The 17,861-nt window shown below is 39.1% G+C and overlaps 3 protein-coding genes across 5 annotated transcripts in view; 2 read left to right on the top strand and 1 right to left on the bottom strand.

Annotated features, from left to right (window-relative positions):
- The window catches only part of LOC5504370 (transient receptor potential cation channel subfamily A member 1), a 29,148-nt gene extending 19,512 nt beyond the window's left edge, over positions 1-9,636 (bottom strand). Inside the window, exons 1-2 of one of the 3 annotated variants that reach the window (XM_032372648.2) lie at positions 9,509-9,636; positions 7,714-7,781 (exon numbers count right to left, since the gene is read on the bottom strand). In XM_032372648.2, the coding sequence (XP_032228539.1) occupies positions 7,714-7,781; positions 9,509-9,539 (99 nt within the window). In that variant the 5' untranslated portion in view covers positions 9,540-9,636. Of the gene's footprint in view, positions 1-71; positions 202-3,037; positions 3,889-7,713; positions 7,782-9,508 lie in introns of those variants that run through there. The other 2 variants (XM_032372647.2, XM_032372650.2) reach the window with 2 other exon arrangements.
- Positions 9,637-10,629: 993 nt separating this feature from the next.
- On the top strand, positions 10,630-11,500 carry LOC116612025. The gene has a single exon (XM_032372654.2). The coding sequence runs from the start codon at positions 10,755-10,757 to the stop codon at positions 11,307-11,309; it is 555 nt and encodes a 184-aa protein (XP_032228545.1). The 5' UTR covers positions 10,630-10,754; the 3' UTR covers positions 11,310-11,500.
- A 1,210-nt stretch (positions 11,501-12,710) lies between these two features.
- On the top strand, positions 12,711-17,345 carry LOC116612330. The gene is made up of 6 exons (XM_048725504.1): positions 12,711-13,002; positions 13,216-13,454; positions 14,683-14,885; positions 15,094-15,722; positions 16,103-16,378; positions 16,643-17,345. The coding sequence occupies exons 1-6, from the start codon at positions 12,963-12,965 to the stop codon at positions 16,888-16,890; spliced, it is 1,635 nt and encodes a 544-aa protein (XP_048581461.1). The 5' UTR covers positions 12,711-12,962; the 3' UTR covers positions 16,891-17,345.
- Positions 17,346-17,861: the final 516 nt, after the last annotated feature.

The following is a 17,861-nucleotide window of genomic DNA, read 5'->3' as shown; positions in this document are numbered from 1 at the left end:
AAAAGACTAAATCTTGTAATTGCGGCAGCAATCTTACTTCAAAATTTAAAAGTTATGTTCAACCTACGTACCTTCAGAAAACTAATTATCCAGTCTGCCATTGCATAGCGAATGGAGATCACCACATGTATTCGTCCAAAGGAGATAAAAACCGGAAAATCTCGATTTGTTTTGCTCTGAATATTTTTATGTGATAATGTCAACTAAAGTAGTTGTCGACGGCTTGTCAACAAGGAATTCGCCAATCCTTAGAGAATAATGGAATATATAATATAACTCATAAAATAATGCACCAGTGTTGGTTTCATTGTAATCAAGCGTGTTGTAGTCAACAGCAAATAATATCACTTGCGCAAAACATTATTTCACCACTTAGCATCAGACAGCATTGTGCGAAAAAAAGATTAGTACAAATGATTTGACTTGATATAATTAATCTATAAGGAAATCCGCGATAGTTCGTCGAAAAAGGTGTATGTTTTGAAAAAAGGACATGCATTAGATCAATTATTACCTTGGAGAGCAAGCCAGGTGAGTATAGAGGCTCGATGAACTACTAATCGCATTTTATCAATTAGTTTGGAGTCATACGACAGGAAAGCTAAACCACAAACTACCGCAAACTACCGCGATGAGCCGTGTCGTGCCGTATCGAAGCGTGAGCTTAACGAGACCGCGAACTTCAAATGATTTGTATCAAGATCGCTGTCACGCTACACTTCATGTTTTGCTTTATACGAGCATAGCGGGACGTGGAGCATCGGAGGGGGAGAGATGGTGCGAAGGTGGGGGGGGGGGGGGGGGGGGTGTAGGGGGCTAAGGTATCCCAAACTCATGAAAGGACTCGGTTCCAAGCCGTTGTGTCGTCGTGGGCGCACCCGAACCCCTACGACTACTAAACAAGCATTTAGCTTTAGTAGCCACCCCTTATCTTCACGCCAGCCCCTCCCTATCCACGGCAAGATAGTTTGCTTCAAAAGCTAAAATAGGAAAAGCAGTTTATAAAATAGTCTACCACCACTTTGTTTATCATTCAGGAATCTTAGAATGATGTTGAACATTTTAACACAAATAAATAGCCTCACTTCTATATATAAAGTTGATCTTCATTTTAATCGGTTCGAACAAGACAAGCCTACCAGGAGCGCCATTTCCAGCGAACTAGGGCCCACTATAAAAGCACTGCGGTTGTGCTTTGACAGGGCCGTAGCTAGCACGTACGGGGGCAAGGGGGGTACCTTAGAAAAGCAGCGGAATTTTGCAAAAGACATATGGAAAGGTAGTGTCTGCCCCCCTCGAAGCAATATAGAAATATCTTTGGCTTGCCCCCTCCCCCCCTGAACAAGGTTTTCTAGCTACGGCAGGACACAATATAAAACACACGACTCTACTACTGGCCGTACAAATTGATTTTTCTTTGGAAAATGCTAAGCAGTGCCAGAGTTTTTGGGCATTTGTCCATCCCGCTATGGTCCGTCATGTAATGTTTGTAGCTTAGATTTATAGCAGAATAGCATTAAACGCATTTTCTTCTCAAAGGAACTATTATATCATGGCTATCAGTGTCGTAGCAGGCCACGAATTAGAAAATGATGGGGTACACAGCCCCCCTTATCTTAAAATTTTTAAACATTTCGGGGGGCACGTGCCCCCAGTGCCCCACCCTGTCTGGTAATAGATAGAAAAGATAATGAGTGCTCAAACAAACAGACATAAACTGATAGTTTGTTTCCTGGAGGAAGAAATCGGGTAGTCTCTCTCTTGAGGAGACAAGAAAAACAGCCTATTGGACTGTCGGTAAAAAGTTGCTATGAAAAATGGAAATGGAATGCAAATTTGAGCAAATTAAACAAATTTGAACTGGCAAAAAAGTACGTGTAAGCCGAGAAACGATGTAATTGTTCAGATAAATGAATAAATGAATTGATATTTATGGGTGTGTGCGCGGATAAACAGAATAAACTGAAGTCCCGACTTGGGACAGACAAGCAGATAAATCAATGGCCGAACGGTAAGCGTTTTTGGATTTTCTATTGTTCCCAACGCTCATAAGGAGGGCCAAGGATTTCCTTATAAAATTCATTATAAAATTCATTATCCCTCGTCTGAGAATAGAACTAAATGCCATTAACGATGGGAAAACTAAACCAAACACGAAACAAGAAAATCCCGGTTTCCGGTGACAGATATCCTGTAATGGATAGGGAATAAATCAACCAAATAAATATTGTAAGGATGTGATAATATCACTCTCACTGAACAAAATTAATCCTTGTCATTTTTAACCAAATGGCAAAAACACTATAGAATTGATTATTACGATCATTATTTAGATTCAGAACATATCTCCATCAACAACATTTATCAGGCTTTTAAAGTCAGAGCTGGTCAGAGAAATGGCGAAGATATACTTCACTTTCTTTTTTTTTTCAAATGTTATGTATCGCTTCTTACTTATTCTAAAAGGTCGAGAGGGACTAGAGAGAGATGGGACTTATTCAGACGTACCATCATCCTCTGAAATATAATCTAAATTGCTCTTTTCATTATTGAAAATGACATTTGAAATATACCATCCTCGGCAGGAGTTATGCTTAAGCCTTGTATATTGGCAACTTTAGATAAGCCATTTTTGCATGCTATTTGAAAAAATAAAAAGTAAGTATTAATCAGGGAATCAGTCGCTCGGTTATTTATTGTAATGAATTACCATGGAAACTTATGAAGGGCTTCGAGAAGGTTTACTTTAAAAAAAATAGGGTTTGGTTTATCATAAAGCTTCTGGTTCAAAATATAGCGATAAACTTTTCATACGGTTAACCATGTTTTTCTTATCTTACTGAACTCCCCCGTAATGACTACGTTACGAGAGTATCAATGTCACAGAAACAAAATGCAAACGTGAAAATAGATCGGTTAACATCTTCTAGTAGCCGTTAGTTTCTCAAAAGAAAATCATTTAGTATACATATATTTATATTAAAAAGAAGAACAAAATTTAATAGTTCAACTTTGAAAGATACATTTTATCACCTACCTGAGACCAATAAGTGAATTTTGCAGCTGATAAATCCTCAATCGATTGCTTTCCGAATATCTCCCGTACAGGAACACGCTTCTGCCCTCGCGCTGAGCCATTAAACAAAAACCGTTCGCGACTGCCCAAGCTCGAACCGCCTAAATCATTGTAACAAGTCGCAGAAAGCAGACTGGCACTGCGACTTCCACGTTTTTCGACTACATCGATTCGACCTCCTACCGAGGAGGTTCGTCTTAAAGGCTCAGAATAAGCGGGAACTGTGAGAAAATCGAGTGATCTACGTTCGCCTAGTTTCGTATGTGGGTTTTCACAAAGTCGTCTTTGTGGTATCCATTCCTTATTGTCTTGTTTGGCTATCTGTTGACTTAGATTTTGTTCATCTCCATCCAAATCATTCGTTCGATTGCTCTCGGATCCCGGAATGCCACGTAAAAGACTCCTAACATTGTTCCAAGCCATAAAAAATTACGCTACTTCTTAGGTTCGTATAGTCCTCTGAATATTATATACCCAAATTTTCGATAGGACACCACGTGGCAAATCTTTTCAACCACGTTGTGTATGAGTCCTTAGAAAACAGAATCAATGATATTTTCTTTTTGCCACAATAACAAACCATTAAACTTCTCTTTCCGTATGAGGACTTTCCGCTGTTATTGAGGAACAACCACGTCTTTCTCTCGTACATAACCGTTCATTTCTACCCTCGATCACTCATCGCCCCAACGAAGACTTCAAACTAAATTCGTCCTTGTAAGCACATTACAATTTTCACGTTACAAATTCTCGCTCGATCAATGAGATCGTTAGGTATACCTTGTCCACAACTATAAATTTATGTAAATTATATTCGCCTGTTGCCGAAGACAATCAAATCTAAAGAATTATTAGTAATGGTCGCTAGATCTAGTGTAGCAAGATCTCAGATGCGTCAAATTCAAATAAGATAATGTTTTTAACTGGTGCTTGTTTGCATATGCCATGCTCGTCATCACTAGTAAAAAACATTAATATTTGCCTAAATTTCTACTTTTTAGATGGTAGTTGCCCGTACCCAATGAGAAAATATAAATAATGTATGTCGAAAATTAGAATGCAAAACGCTCTCATGTTTGATCAAAGCTTGTTCAGCTGTCTAGGTGCGAAACAAAACGTACAAAGTACGGGGGCGGGCTGTTAAAACTTCAGATAGAAAGAACTCTAATGATTTCAAGTGAAGTGCTTTTGATCCATACTTTACAGTATTAGTTTTATTTTTTTGTGCATATATGATTTGTTAATTTCCGAGAAGTGGAGTCGCTTAAAGCAGTATGACAAAACAACAAATGCTTACATTGAGGAGCCCAAAGTGCTGTGTCAATGTTTGGCTTTTCAATTTTTATAAAACATAAGGCGTGTCCATGTCTGCCTGCGAACCTCTGTTATGATAAAAAATGGTTGCCCAAATTCTGGACAACCCAACTTGAAGCAGTACCGTGTCAAATCACTTGGGTTAGTGCCTTGTGTACGAGGGCAGTAGATCAACGGTCTAAAAAAAACCTCATATAGAGCAGAGGCGTCATTTTATGCAAGGTAGGCGCTATTGTATTGTGTGGATTGGCTACCATTCAATTCACAAGGCAGTCCAAAGATATATATGTGGACAATGAAGAAAATGATAAGTGTTAAGCTAATGACTTCAAAAAACAATGTAATATACCCCGTTTAAATTAAGAAATTAACTGCAGGCGAGACTTTAAAGCAAAACTTTAAATTTATTTGATGATTTCCGAATTAAAATCTCTAGAAAAGCACTTTTTATTTGGGGAGGGGGGGGGGGGGGGGCAGAAAGCCTAATGATCTTGTTTGACCTTTGGATAAAATATCCAAGCGGGATTCCTGTGGCGCGATTACCGAGCGATTTTTGTACTCAAGTATATACTTGAGTACAAAGATAAGTTATCTCCTAGGTATATTCTTAGGCATCAAACTTGGCAATGTTAGCTGTTTGGTAGTATTTTATTTTGAGTGATGACGTCATCCAGCCGATCACGTGACTTTTGCAAATCAATATTTCAAAATTCTCCGCTGGTGGATATGCAAAAGAAAACATCGCAGGTTTTTTTTTGTTCCTTTGAAACACGTCTGCACACCGATGTCTTAACCGGCAAGAAAAGTTTAGCCCTTCGGTCACAAATCAACATTTTATTTCGCAGCAGTTCACGTGACTTGACAAAATATTTAATATCTTGTTAACGGCAGAGAAAATTCAGGATGCTAAAACGCTATCATATGACACACATAAAGTCAACACTAATTTAGTAAACACCTTTGTCCAAGCTGTTTTCCCCACCGGCGGAAAGGCAAAAAAATGTCACGTGATCTATGATGTGACGTCATCACCAGTAGGCCTTTCCAGATTGTGCTCGGCACTATTTTTGCGCAATTTGGGTTTGGGAGCACTATTTTGATCAGAGAGCACTTTTTGGGTAAACAAGTCAACTTCTAGCTTTTTAAACCCAAGTTACTAGGTTTTGTTGTCTTATATAGACATTTCTAGTTTCCTTAACTACAAATAATATTTTCTCAACTAGGCTAAAACTCTAAGACTTGTGATTTCGACATTTTAATAGGTAGGCTGTGCTTTGGTAACCACAAATATTGGGTAGCCTGTTGAGTTCATTACAAAAATAGAATGCCTGATCTAGAAGATCTGTTTGCCATGTTTTCCTGTTTTACATCTATTATAATTATTTCTCGTTATAATTAAGGTCTGTTATCAGGTTTAACATTATTGACATTGGTGATGTTTGTAAATGAACATTGTTTTTTTAGAAGTATCCAAATAACAAGGGTAAACAAACACAAAAGAGAACAAAGTCATTTATTATACAGTTAGTTCTTATACACTAAAGTGTGATTTACCCGTTCATGGACAACAATACAAGATACTCTAATGCATGTATTTAATAAAAGCAATATTCTTTCTTTTATTCGTTTTTAATTAAAACAGAACTTATCTCTAAAAATTTTTAAAAATATACGATAATTTTCTTTTCGCCAATGAGCACTATTTTGATTTTGGAGCACTTTTTAAGCACTTTTTGGGTGTTTTTGGGAACACTTCTCTGGCTTTTTGGGAGCAGTTCTCTGGCTTTTTGGGAGCACTATCTGGAAACGCCTAATCACCAGCAAGAAGACATAACGAAAATGTTAAGGCCGTCAACTTTAATCATCTTGCCAAAAAGGATAAATTAAAGGCGACGTTAATAAAGTTTAAGACAAAAAGTCATATTCTATGCTAAGAGAAACTACCCAGGCCTTAATATAGTAATATAGTAGCCAGTTTTTAAGTCATTGCATCTTTTAACATCTTTAACCTCTATAATCTATTTTGAAGCTTTCGTTGGCAAAAGATATAGCCAACATTTGTAAAGTGGTAGGTGTGGATTTTTTTTTCAGTTACTCTGTTAGCCGGTTCTCTCAAGTCATTCGAAAAAAAAATGTTTTGAAAACGGGAGAAAGCTGAAGCCGATCCCTTGGAGCCACAGGAATCCAAATTTTCGAAAACAATTCCGTCCGTGCTTGTAAGCTCCCGGGCACTAGTCGTCTGGCTACAACCTTGCCACCAGAGTCTTCTGGGTAATTTTAATATGGCGTCTAGCCAAAAGTCCTTGGGGACGAGGTTGTTCTGAGTGTTGCGTGACCGAAAAAAAAGTTGCGCTATTTTGGGAGTTTGGGAACGAGAATGGCCCTGGTGCAATGATGGTTACTAATTATGACTACCCAATCGATGATGATTTGATAACGATAATGAGAATAATTACAATGATGACTAGAAAATGCGGGAAGTCGCCGAGAGCATAAAACAAGATGAGTAAAAGTTTTGTTAGTCAAATCATTGTAATGAATGATTTGTGAATTCAGAGAATAATATGTATCATATCGTAACCCGAAGTGTTTCATGGGTAATATATAAATAGCTGAATCATGGTATAACATAAACAAGAATGCTAAAGCTTTCTTCCCGTGTTTGCATTTATTTACGCTCATTTTTTTTTTGTGTGTGATACCCATGAATCACTGCGGGAAGCTGGTTTAAGTGGATAAATCATAAAATATGTGCTAGTAAATAGATGCTAGGATGAATACATTCATAGTGGGTAATGAATAAACAAATTAAAGAAAGGGAAAAGAGAAAAGAGAATTAAGTTTAGCAGAGTCGTCCACCAGATTTAATTCTTTAATAGAGATTTTCTCGGTTGTGTCGGAGTCACAACCGAGATAGTAGAGTTAATATATATGATAAATTGTACTAATGTTCCGTGCAACCATATTTCCCGCCTTCAACATTTGTGGATTATGTTTTTCTTTTATTTATTTTTGGGTGCTCAACGCGGCGATAATCCATCCAAATCCACCCATCTCAGTGTGTCTATAAATGTTATGTCGTTATGTTAATAAAATGTGACCTGACGGTCTAGATTCTCAAACCATGTCGGAGAATTCCAGAATATTTCCTACCTTGAACCTCAATACCTTTAGCGCTTCGAGTTTCTTACACTCGGAGAAACATTACTTAATCAAACAAGTACTAAAGCGGTAATTGGAGGAATCCATTTGACAACACACAATAACGCTAGCGCAAAGCAGGTGATTTTCTTGATGTGTGTTTTTATATGTGCGACGCTTACCTTTAAAAAACTGCGTTTCTTCAGCGAAAACCGCGACATTCCGGACTTGTTACTCCGTATCACAGCCTCTGAAGAAAGACAGAGTCTTCAGTTGGGCTATGTAGTGCCTGCATAGTGCATATGGTAGCTGATGTTTTGTAGATCCATCAAAAGGGATCTTCAGTTTGAAGCCAGATTCGGATGTTCGATTAAGACTAGGGTCGTACGGGTCATAAAGTAGAAGAATGATAGTGATCTATTGATAATGACTAGTATAGGCTCACCAACAATACACCATAAATAACAGATTTACATCTTTTATTCCACCACATAACGCACACCATGCTACACTAAAACTGTTAATAGTTTGACGTCACGAAAGCTCGTATACCACCAAGGGCATGGTCATCCGACTAAGCGTCAGCTTGAGAGACTAAAAGGCGCAGATAGAGATAAAATCGTGATTTTTTATCTGAGGTCGTTTTATTGCTACTAAACCCAGTTATGTTTCTCACTGACAATAATACTCCATTCATCCATAAAACCACAAGGGCTCAATTTGAACCAATCTTTTAAGCGGCGTAGGCTCGAGCCCGTTTCAGTGAGACCACAGTCCGTTTTCCCGTCATTAGTGGGGACAATGAGGGCAATAGAGTGACGAAACATTTGAACACTTTTCGTGTCGAAAACACGAGGAAGCTTGCAACAACAAAAAGCACTCATCAGCAAATTCTTCGCCCTTTTGAATAAACCAACAAAAAAAATGGGGCATTTTATTTGTTGATAAATTGGTTGTCTCTCTGAAATTATTCACATTAGTACGTTGAACTTTTTTGCCGTTTTATTAACGAAGGTAGCACGCAAGATTATAAATAACACATTATTTCTTTATTTATACAATGAATTCCACAAAATCCAATTTAGAAAAAAACAGCTTATATGAGAAAAAAAAACATTTTAACAATTTTGAACTCCACCGAATCTTATTTATTTTAAACCACAAAGTCGACTATCGAGAGAAAACATACCATAACATATATACGATTCCATGATAGGAAGCGTGATGCTTGCGATAGAGTCTAGATAATGCAATAAAAAAAGCCATTACGAGCCATAAAATGAAATTAATGAGAAACTACTTTTGCTCAACAAATATCAAAGATTTTTTCTCTAATCCAGATCCTAAATAAAATTTAAATTTCCCTGTGGCAATACCGGAAGGCAAGGCTTTTGCGACAGAAAGAAAATAAATAAAGATTCGGGAAAATATAAGATAGAAATGGGAGATATAAAATATGCGCATTGTCTACTATTTTCAATATCATTAAAACACATTTAATAAAAAAAATGATATAACTCATAAGGTCGGAGCCTTTAAAATGAGCTTACAGTTTTCCAAATAGAAATCCACTGCTTTCAGGTTTATTGAGGTTTCATAGAATATTAAATTTTGACGTAAACACTTAAATTCGAAATTTAGAACAAACGAACGCACCTGAGCAAAAACTGATAATATTTTGTCACTTGACAGAAAGAACGCGTGAAAATCCTCACACTTGTGTTTGGGGTTTAAGAAAATAAATGATAGAAAGAACGGCTTCTTGAGTTAAAAAAAAATGCAACCAATTCAGCTAATTCATTCTTAACCCCAGTGATTTCTAAGCCAAAAGCAATCGACATTTTGAAAATAAAATTGCAGTTATCAAATTGATAGCTATAAATTTAAAACACGACCTATTGTGAATTTGTGTAAAATAGTAGTATCATTTAATTGATTGAATCTATCCAAAATATGTTATTTTCTTTTTTTGCTTACCACAAGAAACTAAAGGTTTTTCTTCAGCCATCGAGGACGAAATGCGCTTTCTCTTCTTTGAAGGGTTCTTTTGCAAAATACAACTCTTTGCTAAAAACGTAGACGCACCGGAACCGATGCCTCGTTAATCCCAATGAGCTAGTCATTAACGATTGGCTAAAGAGTCAGAGTCATTATGGTAAACGATTGAATACATGAAATACCGAACCACGTCTCCTTGCAGCAAAACACGTACAATTATTCGAAGCTAAACAAAAGTATGTTGTCTTTGTAGGAAAAAGGGAAAACACGCAGAATTATTCCAAAAATTGTGCTGGAAGTCCAAAAGCGCAGAAATTATGAAATTGTGAATTCTAGTTATTTCCTTTTTTAATTTACTTGTACACCATCCACTTCCTATTTAAGTCTGACTTCACACAAAGAGAGTCCTGAAGGGAGTAAAACGATTTGGCAAAAATAACGGCCGGGAAACGGGATTTGGACCCCCCTTTCAGGACAAGGGACACATTGATAAAAATCCCCCACCCCCCTACCCCAAGGGACCGACCAATATATCTGACGGGTCGGTAACAAAATCCCCCCCTACCCCCTTTGAAAGAAAAAAGCAGAAAAAAGACTTGGACCATAGCAAAGGTAAGGCGAAATTCTATAAACCACATCGAGCAGAGAAACGTGAACTCTCCTTCAGACATCAACAATCAAATTGGGGTTTCCTAATACAAGAAAAATATTTAGACTGAGGCCCTCCTCCCATAGAAAAATACATTGGCGACCCCAATACATTGCACGCCACCCACAACCACCGCCACCTAAATTACAATGCATTTTAGAAATATAAATAATTAGCTAGGAAAAACACCAGAATCGGGCTCATCAAGGCATGCACAAAACGGAGTAAAAATGTTCACGTATCTCCGTCATCCACGGGCCGATATTTCGCAAAGTGCAAGGGAAATGTCCTGAAATTTTTTAGAATAAATTCAAAACCAGTATGATATTGAATGTTTCTCGCTGTATACATATTTCTGTTCGACTCGCACCGTTTTCTGTTTGGGAGTATCTTACAAGTGATTGGTTTCTGGAGTCATTAGGATGAGATCATGTGTGCCCCACCCAAGACCACGAGACAGTGATAGCTACAAGCGGTTCGTCAAACCTGACAAAAACAATAACAGTAAGCCTTCTGCAACGCGTATCATCTTTAAAATCCGCGACAAGTAAAAAGGGAAAAAAATAGCCCTCAAACATGAGTCATCACGTCGTTCATAGATCAAACTTACGTCGCACCTGGAAAAGCCTTGAGAACCTGAACAAGTTTGCAATGGAGGTCCAAGAACATAGTAATCGCAAAGGACGCGGTACAGCCTCGCAACCACGAAGGCGGTCTTCCTCAGAAAGCTCGGACGACAGCGTGCGAGATGAGCGATCCCTTGAGCGAGAAGACCTGGAGTACATATTGGAGTCGGTGGAAAAGTTGAACAGCACGTGTGCGCGGCTTGATAGATACGGCCATGGCGTGCCGTGTATAAGACCCGTTCGAGATCTGTGTAGTAAACTAAGACTACAATTAAACAACGAACACGGATCGTTCAACCGCACATTGGAGGAACTGGCACGCGCGTCTGTACCGGGAAACCGCGCGATCGTGGAGTGCGTGGACGAGATACGGAATGCAGTGAATCGAGTCGCGTATGATGAGTCTGAGTACATCCCTCGACTGGAAGACATAAAGCAGTATCTGGGAGAGCTGAGCGGGATTATCAACACTGTACTGCAACTTGTTTATCAGGACTGTAAATAGAAAGCACAAGTTAATCGCAATATTGCAATATATTTATGAACGTTCTATTTGTAGTGTGGTATACACCATATAGTTTTAGATAAAATATTTTTACGGTATTTTTAGTATTTATATAAAAAACTTATAAAGGGCGAATATATGTTGCCGTATAACAATCGAGGAATTGTCTAATAAAGTAAGATGAAATTACACTCCGGATATTTTTTGCTGAGTTTTTTGTAACGACAGCCCCCCTCCCGGTGCCTCTGATTCACTATAACTATGCTATGCTATGTTACGCATGCAAGGGGACGAATACTGAAACAATATGAAAAGGGACTGAGAAAAGCTGCTTAAATAATGACGAAACTAAGAAATACAGTACGAGGAAGAAGCCTTCATCTCATGCTTTTTTAATCGCGCAAAAACTTTTTCCTTCAAGCTGCTGTCTGTCAAAGGCCGTCTCCATGACAACAACACTTCACAGGCTTACAACAGGTGGCGCCGGTACATCATGTGTAATGTCAACTTCTCGTAACTTGTTCTCGTATACTCAGCCATGAATAACGATCATAATTCCTCCCTTCTCTTGACTAGCCATCTATTCATCTTTTTTGTGATAGATACTGCTGGTTTCACATATCACAAATGCTCGTTTTTGGCACTGACATGGAAGCTGGTACAGGTTTAGTTATGATCTTAGTTCGATGGACAGGTAAAACAATTAACCCTAATCTTCAGCAGGTACATATCCATAACGATCAAATTCAATACTTTGGGAGTCTTTTCCATATGCGTACTTTTCTTTTAACTGTGAAAATCACATTAGTCGACGAATTTTGCTTTATTAAATTCCCCTCTTTTCTTAACGTTACATTTTCACTCGTTTGTAAATCTTTATTATCAAATATTTACGCCATTTTGGAAAAGCTCTCCTATAAAATAATAATAATTTCTCCTTGAAAAAAAAATAGGAAAATACGCCAGATATGCAAATCATAAATTCGGATCATTAACAAGTTTAACGTGTGGCTTTACAAACGCGCAAATAAAAACAGTTATGCTAATTAAAGCTCGACTTCTCGTTGATCGATTTTCGTGCGGAGCAAGTGAGTTGTTGTCCCATATCGCCACAGGAGCTTCATCGATTTAAAACCGCAGATCAGCAGGCGCACGACCTCTATAAACTGATTATTATCACGAAAAGCTCAATCACAAAACGTATTAAATAGACAGACCTTCAAGGGCGTTCTGTTATTGTGGAACAATTGTTAAACGGTGTTCCGTTAATCGGTGTTGTCTTGGGGGATTTATCTCAGTTCCGTGCGAGGCGGTGATCTAAGAATGGATTAAGTACCTAAGGGTGTGGTGTATTTCTCATTTCTTTATTTTGCACCAATTAGGGGTGTGCCCGCTTGTCCCATCATTAGAGAAACACGAAACTTTTATTTTCGAAATTGTTTTGAAGGGGCTTAGAACTCACGTGTAAAAAAATTCACAATCTGAATTTGAAACCCCACTTTTCTACTTTTCTACTCTACATTTCATTTCTTAGAAAAATACTCTACAAACGAGTATTATACCGTTGTCACGAGGTCACCGAGGGCACGATTCACTTAATTCTATGAATTTTTAAAAGCGGCAATTTGTATACACGACGCTGCCGCCCGCTAGATGTCAGAGTCGACTGGTAATACATTGAAACGAACGCGAGGTAAGTAGCTCTAGCGCTAAAATAGTATAAAACGGCGAAATTCTGGATGAGTTTAACACAAATCCATGGAAGTCTTTTTTTATGCAAAAGTCTCCGAAAAGTTATCAATAAGAAAAAATAAGAGGAAAAAAAAGTGCCCTTGCAGTAAGTAAATACGATAGTAATTTTGAGAACTCTAAAATGTACAATCAATACCTTAAAATTTCTCCTCAGCAAATTTAGACCTTGAAAGAATCATAAGGAAAATCATGCTGCGCAGACTATTATCTCTGCGATCCAAGACGGAGAAAGCCGAGACGGAGAAAAATAATGATGATGCAGAAAAAATGAATACAGATAACAGCAGCGAATGTCAAACTGAGAAAGCCCCTAGTGTTCTCAAAACAGACCAAGGTGGCTCGATGACTGTTGAAAATGGCTCGGATAAGAATATCAACTCACTGGTTATGAAGGTAGGGCTGAGGGCAATGATTTTGCGTGTGGGGTATCTAAAACAATGCTTTTGAGATGTGGGTTAGTAAAGACGGTGGTGGTAATTATGTTCAGTTTGATGATGGTGGTGGTTGTGTTGATGAAGATGATTATGATGATGATGGTGGTTGTGTTGATGAAGATGTTTATGATGATGATGGTGGTTGTGTTGATGAAGATGTTTATGAGGATGATGGTGGTTGTGTTGATGAAGATGATTCAGATGATGGTGGTTGTGTTGATGAAGATGATTATGATGATGATGGTGGTTGTGTTGATGAAGATGATTTATAATGGTGGTGATGATTGTGTTGATGAAGATGATTAGATGATGGTGGTGGTTGTGTTGATGAAGATGATTATGATGATGGTGGTTGTGTTGATGAAGATGATTTATAATGGTGGTGATGGTTGTGTTGATGAAGATGATTATGATGATGGTGGTGGTTGTGTTGATGAAGATGATTATGATGATGGTGGTGGTGGTTGTGTTGATGAAGATAATTTATAATGGTGGTGATGGTTGTGTTGATGAAGATGATTTATAATGGTGGTGATGGTTGTGTTGATGAAGATGATTATGATGATGGTGGTGGTTGTGGTTGTGTTGATGAAGATGATTATGATGATGATGGTGGTGGTTGTGTTGATGAAGATAATTATGATGATGATGGTGGTTGTGTTGATGAAGATGATTTATAATGGTGGTGATGGTTGTGTTGATGAAGATGATTATGATGATGGTGGTGGTTGTGTTGATGAAGATGATTATGATGATGATGGTGGTGGTTGTGTTGATGAAGATAATTATGATGATGGTGGTGGTTGTGTTGATGAAGATGATTTATAATGGTGGTGATGGTTTTGGGAATTAAATGTATGTGATGATTGGTGGTGGTTGTGGTGATGAAGATTGTTACGATGAAGGTTTTGGTGATGAAGATGATTATGATGATGGTGGTGGTTGTGTTGATGAATATGATTATGATGATGATAATGATGGTGATCTGTATGGTTATGACGATGGTGCTTGCTAGTGTTTATGATTAAGGTTATTGTGCAGACAATGCTTAAATTATGTTAGATAACGAGGCGTGGTTATGATGATGATGCGATAAAGCTAATAACGATGATAATGATGCTGGATTATGAAGATGGTGTTGCTGTTGATGATGAGCAATTAATGATCCATTTGATTAATCTTTCTAGAACGTGATAAAGGAATCAAATTCTTGTCCTGAAATCGACAAGGAAACAGACGAAAAGAAGGACATTGGAACAGAAAAGTCAACTTCCGACCACAATCGAGAGCAGACCCCAGAAATACCTGACAATTTATTCGACGAACCTGAAGAAAACTTTGGTGGTAGAAAAGAAGAAGAAAGACTTTGCGAAAACAAAGAGATTACATGGTTAGTAATAAGGGAAAATACTATTACAAGAAGCAGTGTGTGTGTTTTTCTTCTGCGCCAATTTAGTGAATTTCTTATGCTCTCCCTCTACGCTCTGCCTTTCCATTTATATCAGACAAATACTAATATTTATTTTATCTTTATATACTAATATTTATTTTAAGTTTTTATACGTTTTGTGGAAAAGCGCACTTTTTATTACTTTTAGCGAGGACAAGAAAAGCGAAATCATCGAAAAATTGAAGAGAGTAGAATCCGAAGCGGAATCAGATACCAGTCCCTCTGAAGGTGCACGGTCAGATCTGGACGAGAAGGACAGTGGAATCGAGAAATGCGGCGATTCACCAATTCCCCCAGAAGAATCCCAAGAGGCCGTTCTTGTGAAAGAAGCCTGTGTAGGCAGACTTGACTTGTCAAACACAACTCTACAAGTCCTAACCCCTGTAAGTTTCAAACCAAGGCGCAACATACGGCGAACCAACTCCGAGCGCAGGCCAAAAGGTATGACAAAGCCTGTCGACGTAGACTCGGAGTATTCTGACAGCTCACCGGAAAAGACCCTGCGAAGTAGACGAAACATGCGCGTCAGCTATCTAAGCTTTCCTCAACGATACGTGCGAAGCTCATTGGCTGTAGAGGCGCGACTGTCACAGTGGCGCAAAGAAACCATTCCCGCCACAGAGGGACATATTGTTACGCAGGGGAGGGGGGTACAGTCAAGGAGTGCCCAGGGAAGTAAGGCGGGGACACCTTCGAGCATGCGCAAAGGGATTTTAAAGCAAGGTGATGAATCTTCGGCGCCAAAAACGAGACGACGCCAAAGTCGCGAGAGAAGAGGTAAGCATTTTGTAGGATTATTGCGTTTTGTATGTTTAGGTTATGCAGGCTTCAGAAGTATTTTACCCACGGTGTAAGTAATACTGTGAGAATATTTGTTCCTGTGTCAGTCGTTTTGTAAAGAATTAGTATGTGCCATTATTTTCTCACCACCTTTACCCGTTCTTTTTGTTTCCAAGAAATGTTGTGATCATATCATTGTAGCTGTCTGTGATTTCAGATTGTTTTATGTTTGGTAACGTGAAGTCTGCTATTCTCGTAAGTACTTAGTTTGTGATCGTGACACCATGGTTTGGGTTTGCACTGTGAGTACGTACCTAGTGTTGTTTACTTCCCTAATATCAGCATCTGCCTATATCACTCACATGTTCTGTCTATAGCCTTGCCCAGTGGTTTCTGGGATTCTTCGGACAGCGGGCTCAGCGACGACGAAACACAAGCGCGCATGCGTATGCCAGTAAGGAAAATCCACAGCAACAAAAGCGCACTGCGCAAGCGCATTGACGACCTGGAGGGGATGCTTGCAATAATGACTCAGCAGAAACGCGACCTGGAGCACGTGATCGAGATACTACGATGCTGGTCAGCGGACCTCCGTGAAGTAGAGCGAACTAAGCTAGGAGTACCGTACATTCGCTCCGTCAAACAAATATTGAGTAAGTCAAGCCCACACAAAGACCGACACAGAGAGGTCACATTAATAGACAAGTTACAAACTCAAAATCTGGTCTTCCCATATAATGGTCTCATATCTGCCACTACGCTATTAGAATGCACGACAAAGAATACAAGGCTCTCCTTCTCCTTAAAAATTCTCGCACCTCGTTTCCACCGCGCCCTTTACCACTAACCTTACATACTCTTGTTCCTGAAGGTCGAGTAATTAAGATATTATATCTTATTGTCTTTTTATTTACTAGAAAAGCAAAGCAAGTCGCTGTGTGACCAAAAAAGCGAGTTCAACAAGCTCGTCTCCATTCTACAGGACGCGCAGATTCCATGTATCGATGACGTCATAAAATTTATCCTACAACTGCGCCATGAAGTGGGTGCAATCGTGCACGATAAAAGACGCTACAATGTGCAGTGCGTTGAGCGCGTGCGGCACTTACAGGGCTGCGTGACAGGCACGTGCACAGCCATCAAAGACGTGTACTACGAAGCATAGCAGACAAATAAAGCAGCACGTGGTCGGCACGTGCACAGCCATCGAGGACGCGTGTTGAAAAATAGCCTTCTGTATTGGGTGTTAAGCGCGTGCAGAGCCATCGAGGACGGGTACTTTTGTCTATCGCGTGCGTGGTGTCCGTGTGGCTCCACGCATCTAAATAGGTCAGGAAGATCGGGTTATCAGCAAAGGACAAATATAGGATAAAATGTGAACAATGTTCACGGCATGTTATATTTCAAATACATAGCATAAGAGGCATTTTAACTGAACAGCTTGTGATGCTGTAGTCAGGGGACATTAGAAACCACTCCACGCACTTTGTTTAGTCCAGTTCTCTCGTTGGAAAAAAAAATTAATTGGTAAATGTGTAAATAGAACCTGAGAACGAAAAAACAGAAAAGAGTTTACAGTGTTGAAATCACAGAACTAACAATAAACAACAATTGTGTGAACGTCCATTGTCCAAACCGATTGCCCAATTCGGGGCCTCATCAACAGGCGCGTGCACAGGGGGTGCACGCCCCCTCCCTCCCCTGGACCGGAAAATAGGGTCATTTCTTAATGATTAAATTCTCAGTATATTATCCTTTTTGTATGACACCTATGAATGCGCACCCCCCTCTCCATAGAGAATCCTGGGTACCTGTCTGAAACTGCCTCTACTTTCCACAAATGCTCGAATTTTCTTTTCCCTTCGATACTGTTCTGAGAGGATATCTCAGAGGAGAAGGTTGACTTAGAGGCGTAGTCTCCGAGACCGTTATATAAAATGAAGTCAGAGGTGAATACGTAAAAATTGCAGTCTTTCTTCTAAGTACATTCCAGTTGTGATAGGAAGGGCAGGACTCTACACCGGCCTATATACGCCTATTGGCGCAAGTTGTCTCAAGCTCAATTCAAAAATCGCTGCTAAAAGCCCCTCCGCGGCTCCCCTTTCCTCATCCCTCATCCGAGAATAACAGGCTATT

This window comes from Nematostella vectensis, chromosome 3, assembly GCF_932526225.1.
Source record: "Nematostella vectensis chromosome 3, jaNemVect1.1, whole genome shotgun sequence".
Taxonomy (NCBI): domain Eukaryota; kingdom Metazoa; phylum Cnidaria; class Anthozoa; order Actiniaria; family Edwardsiidae; genus Nematostella; species Nematostella vectensis.
The sequence above is the reverse complement of the archived record's forward strand: the minus strand, read 5'-3'. Positions and strand labels throughout refer to the sequence as shown.